Raw genomic sequence first — 11,169 nt, forward strand, 5'->3', positions numbered from 1 at the left:
GCTAGCTTGCAGTGGGTGTGTAAAACTGATTTACCGTATTTTCCGCTTTGTAAGACGCGCTTTTTTTCCCCCAAAATTTGGGGGAAAACAGGGGTGCGTCTTACAAAGCGGACATGCCTTACCTAGGCTGTGATCGGGGGCGTCCGGCGGTTGCTGGCCGCTGCTGCGGGTGTGTCCGGTGCCGCGTTGTGTGCCCGTCGATGCCCGGGGCTCTGCCAACATTGTGCGACAGGCCAGAGCCCCGGCATTTCCTCAGTTCCCTGTGTGCCGGTAAAAAGATGGCCGCCGGCGCGTGCGCAGATGGGATCTCGGGACCCAGTTCTCGAGAGATGAGATTTGAAATCTCATCTCTCGAGAGGTGGGTCCCGAGATTCCACCTGCGCACGCGCCGGCAGCCATTTTCCCTGGGTTCCCTGTGTGCGCGCGGTGGTGCCTGCAAAAAAATGGCCGCCGCGCGTGCGCAGATGGGATCTCGGGATCCAGCTCTCGAGAGATGAGATTTCAGATCTCATCTCTCGAGAACTGGTCCCGAGATCCCATCTGCGCACGCGCCGGCGGCCATTTTTTTTTTTACCGGCACTTCAGCGCACATATACAGGGAACCGAGGAAATGCTGGGGCTCTGGTCTGTCGAACAATGTCGGCAGAGCCCCAGGCATCGATGGGCACACAACGCCGCACCGGAGCACCCGCAGCACCGGCTTCCAACCGCCGGACAAGTGGAGAAACCTGACACCAGCACAAGACTCTGCAGCAGCAACAGCACACATCGGAGCCCCCCCCTCATCCCTGAATGCGGCCTGCAGCATCACTCCACGCCTGCCTCCTCCAGCAGCGAGCCTGGGACCCCTCTACACCGCAGCCACCAACCCCGGTAAGCAATAAGATGCAAGGATTATAAGAGGCACCACCATTTTATTAAAAAATATTTTTTTCTTATTTTTCTCCTCAAAAATTGTGGTGCGTCTTATAATCCGGAGCGTCTTATAAAGCGAAAAATACGGTAAATATTTCCCATTTATTTTCTGTGCTCCTATTTTTGAGGACATTGTCCCAATCAATTCGGCGTAGTTCCTCTCTAAGCTGATCAAACTTTGCTTTCCTGAAATTCAGCGTTTTTGTAACCCCCTTCCAGGGCACCTTACTGAAGGACAAGTGGAATTGTATTATATTGTGGTCACTGTTCCCTAGGTGCCCATCGACTCGTACTTCTGTTATTCTATCTGGCCTGTTGCTTAAAATTAAGTCCAGAAGGGCTGTCCCTCTATTTGGGCCCTGCACAAGTTGTGACAGATAATTATCCATGGTCACTGACAGAAATTGGTTTCCTTTCTGAGATACGCAGTTTTCAGTTTCCCAGTCTATGTCGGGGTAGTTGAAGTCCCCCATAATAATACTAATACTGCAAGATTATCAAGAAATGAGCATTCCTATAAACAGCTCGTTGACTATTATCTGGCAGTGTAATTGGACCTCGATGCTAGGTTCCCAATATGAATATTTGGGGAATTTGTGATGTTGCAGATCTTCTGCATGTATTAGCTAAATTAAATTACTTGCATTTTTACATGTGTGTTTGATGCTGAGGTTTTTGTTTCATTGGAATATTCTGTTTTTAAATTAAGCTGTGAACATTTACCAAGATGCCAAGTAGCGGCGTGATCACTTGCTTCCATATTGCCAAGATGCATCTGGGTAATTCTTCAAGGGTTAGCTGGGTATATTCCCCCCCCCTCTTTTAAAGGGGTTATTTGGTCAAAACCGATAAGTCTGCAGTCTCTGTGCGACTCCAGACTTTTGAACTCACCGCGCACTGCAGTATTTCGCTGGTTTCAGACCATGGACTGAAGGGTATGTATGAGCTATACGTTCCCTCGACCAGTGAGCGCGGCCTTGTTCTACATTCATCTGTATGGAGCAAGGCCTTGCCCACTCTTTGGCAGTATATATAACTACTACATACCCTGTATTCCATTGTCTGAAACTGGCGAATGCCCACATTGTGTGCTCTGGAGGGGATTCATAATTCTGCAGTCACACAGATTGACTACAGACTTATCAGTTTTCACCAGACAACCCCTTTAAATTAAGCTGCCTTGTTTTTAATACTTCCTGGTATTTGTCTTTGGCAAAACTTTGACAGTCGTGTGTATTACATGCATTTTTAGTCCGTTTCCTAAGCGAAAATGCACTAAAAATTTTACCTGTGAATTTTTCTCATCTAATGAAATTCTTTGGAGAAACTCCACACATAAGACCCAGTGTGCCCGCAAGAGAAATTAACAAAAAAATACTGGGCAGGTTTGGCCAACTTCAATTTGTTGTGTATTCGGGCCTTGAGGGTTTTGCCGTGTTTTTTTTTTTTTTTTTTTTCTTGGCCAAGTGCACTTACTTGCTGGACAGGCAAAAGCAATGCATCTACGCACTGCAACTTTTTTTTATTGCATGAACCAACTGTAAATTGCTTTTATAGTTTAGCATTTGTTTTTTTGTATGGCTAATGCACGTGACAATACATTGTGCATATATCACAATCCTTTGGAATAAGACCAACACTTTAAGGGTACGTTTAATTGCCACAAAGTTGTTTTTTTTTTGTTTTTTTTTTGTTTTTTTTAAACCAATGATTCCTAAATTACAGTGGTAAAGATGAATAATTACAGCATCAAAATTACATTTATTCTCTAAGCTAAAGTCCCATATAACATTGCTTATTCTAAATTACAGGAATCTCGTGGGTTTTAAACTTTAAAGATTTTTTTTTTAATTCAATAAATGTGTGTGTAATGTAGTGTGAATGTATTAATATACTCGCCTACCACCGCTCTCTCTGGTGTTCAACATTGTCCTGTTCCTCTTAGTGACATCAACGCTCTGCACTCTGGCCAGGTCACCCGGCGCTCTGTGTGACCCGGAAGTGGCTCTTACATTGTAAGCCTATGGAGTGTCAGAAGAAGACACCATAGGCTTACTTTGTAAAAGAGACTACTGGCTCATGCATATAACGGTGAGCCAGCTAGCCACAATTGTGGTGACGTCACTAACGAGAGGATCAGAATGGTGCTGGACACTGGAGAGAGCAGCAGTGGGTGAATGTATTAATACACTTGCACTACATTACATGCACACATTTGATGAATAAAAAATGTAATAGGAGTGCTTCTTTGATTTTTGCAAGGCAATGTAGTCTGTGCTGCAAAAGTTGTGGATTGATATCAGTCATTGGTCCTAATGAGCTCAATCAAAATGCTATGGGATACACCGGGACCAGAGTTGGCAGCCAGGTGTAAAGCCCCTAGACTAGTCATGCCTGCTTTGGTCTACAGTCTAATGTGCATGGGGACCTCCCAACTCTCCCTTGGTATCATAATGGGCGAGAGAAGGATCCAGCAGGTCAGGTTTTCAACAACTGATTTTTTTTTTTTTTTTTCTTTAGGATACAAGCCCTTGCTGGAGCAGTCTGGCAGTGAGTGTTTCATAGAGAACATGGGAGAGCACAGCCAAACCAAGTGTTCCTATGAATGGGGTAGACATCATTTGATAGATGTCTAATGTGTAGGAAGGGCTTAAATGGACTCTGTCAGCACAAACATTCAGTGCATCATAGTGTGGCCAATCATTCAAATACACCATCCTACCTCCTTGCTTTCTATCTATCAAGCCAAAGCTGTCAAAAAACGAAAAGTGGCAGGTGGAGATACAGGGAAAACATGAAGGTAGGAAGGTGTAGTTAAATGTTTGGCTCTACGATGTTGCACCCTTACTTGGTTCAAACAGTGATTCATAGATGACAGAATCACTATAAGAATTATTAGGGCACCAAATCTCAGGTAAACATACCAAAAGTCAAGGCAGGAGGAAGGTAAAACCTACAGTGGCATGTAAAAGTTTGGGCCCCCTTGGTCAAAATTACTGTTATTGTGAACAATTAAGCAAGTTGAAATGATCCCTAAAAGGTCTAAAGTTAACGCTGACACATTTATTTGTGTTTTAGGCACTATATATAGTAATCTTTTAAATTTTAAAAATTCTAAAAAGGAGAATGTGCTGACGCAAAAGTTTGGGCACCCTTGGATATTTGTATGCTCAGATAACTTTGACCAAGGTTTCAGACCTTAATTAGCCTGTTAGGGTTATAGTGTGCTCTGTTATGAATGGGTCACCGAGGAGGAACAACAAAAAGCTAAGTCCCAGAAAACCAGAGAGGTTGGTAACTATGCAGATTGCAGATCCCTGATCTTAACCACACAACTAACAGTAGCAGTGGAGTGTTCCTACGATGTTCCTAGACGCCTTGTCACCGCCGGAGGACTACATAAACCTAAAGCAAGAAAAGGGAAAACTAACTGCCCCAGAGCAGACCCAAAAGGAATAGACAGCCCCCACACATGTATTTACGGTGAAGCAAGATGAAAACACAAACACAGGCAGGAAAATAGGCTGAGCAAGCGATGGGGCCCAACTAACTAAAGAACAGGAAAGGAAAGACACTGTCTGCAATCTGCCAAAAAACCCTACAAAATAATGTCCAACACTTCTGATAACAAAATTAACCCTGAAGTCACTAGACTTCTCCCACTATATCAGCACTCTGAAATATTCTGAGACAGAGCAAAGAGGCCAATCTAATAAGGGACTAAAAAGCAAATTGGCAAATACAGGTAAATAAGAGTGCAAATTCAGCACAACCCAGCCGGGGCTGGCTGAACACACAAAAAACTGAATAGACCAATAAAATCAAGTGTGAACATTAGCAAAAACACTTAGCTTTGAGAAGGCTGGAACAGAGCTGAAAACCAAGACCTGAGCAGCCTGAAGCAATCACCAGCACTGACTTGGGGCGTCTGCAGTCTTAAATCCAATCTAAGATTCCTGAGGTTCAATCGTCATCATCACCATCAGGTGGTAGATCTCCACTGACCAAATCAGCCTCACCACCTCCTGTCACCACCAGAGGGAGTCTGGAAGGCGAACTCACCACTGGTGAACCAGAGAATCAACTCACAACAGTGTTCACTCTCATCATTAGGAAAGGCCAGATGATGCAAATTTCCCAGCTTTATAAAAACCCAGCCTCCTCTAACCTTGTGCCAAAAAACAGCAGCCATGGGTTCTTCTAACCAGCTGTTTACCACTCTGAAAATAGTGGAGGACTACAATGCAGGAGAAGGCTATAAGATGATAGCAAAGCGTTTTCAAGTTGACTTTTCCTCAGTTTGACATGTACTGAAAAAATGGCAGTTAACAGGAACAGTGGAGGTCAAGATAAGGTCTGGAAGACTTGGCAAAATTTCAGTGAGAGCTGCTCAAACGATTGCTATAGTGGCTAATCAGAACCCCTGCTTGACTGCAAAAGACCTTCAGAACGATTTAGCAGACACTGGAGTTGTGGTACATTGTGCAGGTGCCTCTTAATAGTGGAACAAATATGGTCTTCATGAAAAAGTCATCAGAAGAAAACCTTTCCTGCATCCTCACCATAAAATTGAGCGTCAGAAGTATGCAAAATAACATCTAAACAAGCCTGATGCATTTTGGAAAGAAGTTCTGTTGACAATTGAGGTTATAATAAAACTCTTTTGCTGCAATGATTAAAGGTATATGTGTAGAGAAAATACGACACAGAATTTCAGGAAAAAAACATCTTGCCAACCATTAAGCATGGGGATGGATCAATCATGCTTTGGGATTTTGTTGCAGCCAATGGCACGGGCAACATTTCACCGGTAGAGGGAAGAATGGATTCCATAAAATTTAAACAACTTTCTGTCAAAAAGCTGAAGTTGTAAAGAGGATGGCTTCTACAAATGGATAACGATCCTAAACACGCACCAGAATCTACAAGCTCAAGGTATTACAATGGCTTTCACAGTCCCTAATCTGAACATCATTGAAAATCAGTGGCTAAACCTCAAAATAGCAGTGCATGCAAGATGACCCAGGAATCTCGCAGAACTAGAAGAATTTTCCAAGGAAGAATGGATGAATCCTGTGAGTGTACATTAATTAAAAACAGAGATTATATACAGATAAACAAGTCAAAATAAGGCTCAGTATTGTGTGTGGCCTCCACGTGCCTGTATGACCTCCCTACTGTACAATGCCTGGGCATGCTCCTGTTGAGGCGGTGGATGGTCTCCTGAGGGATCTCCTCCCAGACCTGGACTAAAGCATCCGTCAACTCCTGGACAGGCTGTGGTGCAACGTGATGTTGGTGGATGGAGCGAGACATGATGTCCCAGATGTGCTCAATCGGATTCAGGTCTGGGGAACGGGCGGGCCAGTCCATAGCTTCAATGCCTTCATCTTGCAGGAACTGCTGACACACTCCAGCCACATGAGGTCTGGCATTGTCCTGCATTAGGAGGAACCCAGAGCCAACCGCACCAGCATATGGTCTCACAAGGGGTCTGAGAATCTCATCTCGGTACCTAATGGTAGTCGGGCTACCTCTGGCGAGCACATGTAGGGCTGTGCGGCCCTCCAAAGAAATGTCACACCATACCATTACTGACCCACTGCCAAACCTGTCAAGCTGAAGGATGTTGCATGCAGCAGATCTCTCTCCACAGCATCTCCAGACTCTGTCACGTGCTCAGTGTGAACCTGCTTTCATCTGTGACGAGCACAGGGCGCCATTGGCGAATTTGCCAATCCTGGTGTTTTGTGGCAAATGCCAAACGTTCTGCATGGTCTTGGGCTGTGAGCTCAACCCCCATCTGTGGATGTCGGGCAACCAGACCATCCTCATGGAGTCTGTTTTTAACCGTTTGTGCAGACACACAGACATTTGTGGCCTGCTGGAGGTCATTTTGCAGGGCTCTCGCAGTGCTCCTCCTGTTCCTCCTTGCACAAAGGCGGAGGGAGCAGTCCTGCTGCTGGGCCCCGTCCACATCTCCTGGTGTACTGGCCTGTCTCCTGGTAGCACCTCCAGCCTCTGGACACTATGCTGACAGACAGCAAACCTTCTTGCCACAGCTTGCATTGATGTGCCATCCTGGATGAGCTGCACTACCTGAGCCACTTGTGTGTGATTGTAGAGTCCGTCTCATGCTACGAGTGTGAAAGCACAACCAACATTCAAAAGTGATCAAAACATCAGCCAGAAAGCATTGGTACTGAGATGTGGTCTGTGGTCCCCACCTGCAGAAACACTCCTTTGAGTGTGTCTTGATAATTGCCAATAATTTCCATTTGTTGTCTATTCCATTTGCACAACAGCATGTGAAATTGATTGTCAATCAGTGTTGCTTCCTAAGTGGACAGTTTGATTTCACAGTTTGATTTACTTGGCATTATATTCTGTTGTTTAAGTGTCCCCTTTATATTTTTGAATAGTGTATTTATATTTAGGGCCACACAAACTTTGGAACAGTTTTTTGGAGGAGTGTTATTGCTGTGTTATGGGCATGATATGTGTATCTACCATGTTTTGGTTTTTAATGTTTTTAATATTGTCTTTTTGTTTGCATTGTTGATTACCAAATAGAAATATGGTCTTTTATTTTTATTTCTGGTGGTTTTGCTATTTTTCAGCAAGTCTCTCCCCTTGTTTTTTCCAGGGAAGGAAATTGCTTCCCAAAAAGACACTTCACGAATATCAACATACTGAGAGTTCTTTTCCGACCTCCGCAGAATAGAGCAGACAAGAAGACAATACATTCACAGAACCTTTTTATAAAGATCAAGATATCATGCAAATAGACTAGTACATATTGATAGAGGTCATCCAGAGACTGATATTAATAAACTCTTAAAATGTGGCTGCAATGTTTAAGGCTATGTGCACACGCTGCGGATTCACCTGTGGGTTTTTCCGCGCGGATCCGCAGGTAAAACCGCAGGTAAAGTGACCTGCGGTTTTCCTGCGGATTACCCTGCGGTTTTGCCCTGCGGTTTCACACCTCTACTATGTTAAAGGTGTGAAACCGCTGCGGAATCCGCCCAAACAATTGACATGCTGAGGGTTTGTAAACCGCAGCAAAACCGCGTGGAAAAAAACCGCAGCGTGAGCACAGCTGTTTTGAAATGCCATAGGATAACATGGTACTGTACCATGTCTGCGGAACTGCTGCGTTTCTGCAGGGCCAAAACCGCTGCGGAAACGCAGCAGAATCTGCAATGTGTGCACATAGCCTTAGTGATGCCTTCCTTTCAATCTTTATGTATTCACACTGTTAATCCCAAGTGTTAAAAGCTGTCATCTATGCAATACTGTCACTGGTTTGAAACAAACTATCCCATGCAGATCCAACTTGGTGAAATAATAATCCCTTTTGATGTGGCTGAAACAATGAGATCAATGAGTGAAGAAATCTATTTTTTTTTTTTGGTACAGCGAATTAGTCCATTCGCAGTAATAAGTATAAAGTTCCTGCATTGATTACTGCATTCTTTTTTCACAATACAGTATCGGTCTCTGCTTGTGTACTGCAGTGAAATCCAAGCCAGAAAAAAAAATTACACCGATTGGGGATGTGGTCCAGGTCAGGAATGTGTTGCAATAAACAGGAAGGATCCATAGTCCAAGTTCCAAATATTACAGATCAATTGAAAGAGTGAATACGAAGTATGCAGGATTCCTACTTAGAAATGATCAACTGTGCGATGACTGAGTTGATATTATAGGGGTTCTTGGAGCGGCAGCAGAGGAATAAAGAGTTTGTTGTTAAGGATTCTCGGCAGCTCTCTAGAGTGTAGAAAATTAAGGCAGAATTTCCCAAAGCACTTGAATACCACAGTGACAGGAACCAAAAGCTTTTTTGTCAAAGAAAGTAGGTGTCAAACTTTTATGAAGTATTCTTCTTGCCATCACCCACTTCTGACCCTGACCTTAGGGGCGCACCAGAAAGTTAATGCCTCTATACTCTTTTTAGATACGAAACTGTTGTGAATTCACTTTCTGGCCTACCTCTGGTTGCTAGTGAAGGTAGTGGAGCTGGTTGTATTGACAGAGGGGTCACGAGTTCTCTTTCCGAGCTCCCTCTGGTGGTTACAGGAGGAAATGGAGCTGATCTAATTGACAGAGGCCTGCCACCTGATAATGAGGAGGACGATTGGACATCTGGAGTTTCTGATTGGATTTAAGACCACCGACTCCCTCTTTCCCTGCTGGTGATTTTTTTTCCTGCCTCTTAGTTTCCAGTTTAGTCCCTGCATGCTCAAGCTAAGTGTTCTTTGTTATTGTTCACATTTGAATTGGTTTTGTCTATTCAGTTTTGTGTGGTCAGCCAGCCCCGGCTGGGGCTGTGCCGAATTTCCATCCTTATGTTACTGCTTGTGCCAGTTTGTTTTTATCCCTTATTAGATTGGCCTCTTTTTGCTCTGCTTTCAGAATATGCCAGAGTGCTGATATAGTGGGCGAAGTCTAGTGACTTCAGTATTTTTCTATCAGACGTGTTGGACATTTTTTGCAGGGTTTTTTGCGTGATTGCAGACAGTGTCTTTCCTGTCCTGTCTAGTTAGTGTGGGCCCCATCGTTTGCTCAGCCTATTTTCCTACCTGCATTTGTGTTTTCATCTTGTCTCACCGACAATATGTTTGGGGGCTACCTATTCCTTTGGGGTCTGCTCTGGGGCAGTTTAGATTTCCCCTTTCTTGCTTTAGGCTTATTTAGTTCTCTGCCTGTGTCGAGGCGTCTAGAATCATCGTAGGTACGCTCCACGGCTACTGCTAGTTGTGTGGATAGGATCAGGGGTCTGCAATCCGCTTAGTTACCAACCTCTCTGGTTTTCTGTGGCTTAGCTTGGTCTTGCGTTCCTCCTCGGTGACCCAATCATAACAGGAAACCTTTTGAAGAACCTATTGCTCCTGCCTTCCCTCCCCATATACGAGGATGCTCAGCTTAGCTGAGCAATCCTGTGCTTACCATGACCTGCTGTCATAAGGATCAGTTACTGAAGTTTGGTAGGTTGGATCCTTCTCTCCCATGAGATCATCTATTGAGGTAGAGGAGAGTCCACGAGTCCCATCAACATTAGACTAATGACAGGTTCTCAGCTGACTTTAGTCTAATGCCTATGCGACCTGTAGAGTATGTGTCCTTTCTTCCCACAGTAGAGACAAAGACCTTTGGGCAAACAAGTTCCTCTCTCTTTCTAAGTCAGAGCCAGATGACTAAAATGTATGCACTTCAGCTGGTTCCAGCTTTGGCAATACAATTAAAGGTAAAGAGAAGTATGTTCCTATGTTTAAAAGGATTGTCCACTACTAGGACAACCCCTTCTCAATCTTCCTCATGTTTGGCTGCATTAAAACAAAAGCAGCTATGCTCACCTCCCGTACCAGTGCCGTTCCAGCGGTGTCAGTACTCGCGTTCCCGGGGGTCTTGTGACATTATGTACCATGAGCCCTGAATCAGCCAATCAGCGACGGCTTACCTATCACCACCTTCAGATGTATTCAACATCAACAAGAAGCAAGGGCTGCTGCTGCTCTCTGCCTTCCTCTTGATATTTGATTTGTCCAAAGGATGGTGACAGTGCTGCCATTGGGTGCAGGGCTCACTTATCATAACAACTGCACATGAGCATCGGGAAAGCTAGAGCCGACAACACTGAAATGACGTCAACACTGGAGGTGAGTATAGGTGTGTTTATTCTGATGGAGCAAAACATGGGGAATGAGAAGGGGTTATCCAAGTACTGGGCAACCCCTCTAATAAAATTTCCCAGAAATGAAGATACACTGTAGTTGTTACTGAAATTAGGTTATCAAGGAACGGGAAGATCAAGACTCACAATTTTGTGCTTGAGTCTTAGAAAGCAGCCACACTTATTACACACTTCTGGAGCCCATGTGCAAAACTTGATGGAATACTGTTTCATCAATGGAAGTCTCTTATATTAGGTGGAATAATGCTAAGCAGACACAGCCTGATTCCTTAAAACTGCTCTGAAATTTATACAGATAATCAGATATGACATGATTGGTCTGAATGCCAAGATCAGAACTTCCACAAAAGCAAGAAAATTATGCAGGCCACCTTATGGAACATTAGGTTCATTTGGTGAGGTGGATCCACAGAACTGCAGGGTTATGGTTGAAACGCACTAGGTATGTGGAAGCCTGGAGCAGCACATAGATGGTGTCTGGATCCACAGCCGGTTGCAATACAAAGTGAACAAGCTCAAAATAGTTTTCATGTTAGTCAAAGATGGATTAACTAGGA

The 11,169-nt window shown here is 44.1% G+C and overlaps 1 protein-coding gene across 1 annotated transcript in view; it reads left to right on the forward strand.

Annotated features, from left to right (window-relative positions):
- LOC141059940 (G-protein coupled receptor 143-like) overlaps window positions 1-8,296 on the forward strand; it is a 106,214-nt gene extending 97,918 nt beyond the window's left edge. Inside the window, exon 9 of the mRNA XM_073556164.1 lies at window positions 7,562-8,296. Coding sequence (XP_073412265.1) covers window positions 7,562-7,611 — 50 coding nt within the window. The 3' untranslated portion in view covers window positions 7,612-8,296. The remainder of the gene's footprint in view (window positions 1-7,561) is intronic.
- Window positions 8,297-11,169: the final 2,873 nt, after the last annotated feature.

The sequence above is a fragment of the Dendrobates tinctorius genome, unplaced genomic scaffold (assembly GCF_039654945.1).
Source record: "Dendrobates tinctorius isolate UK_male_01 unplaced genomic scaffold, ASM3965494v1 ptg000231l, whole genome shotgun sequence".
Classification (NCBI taxonomy): domain Eukaryota; kingdom Metazoa; phylum Chordata; class Amphibia; order Anura; family Dendrobatidae; genus Dendrobates; species Dendrobates tinctorius.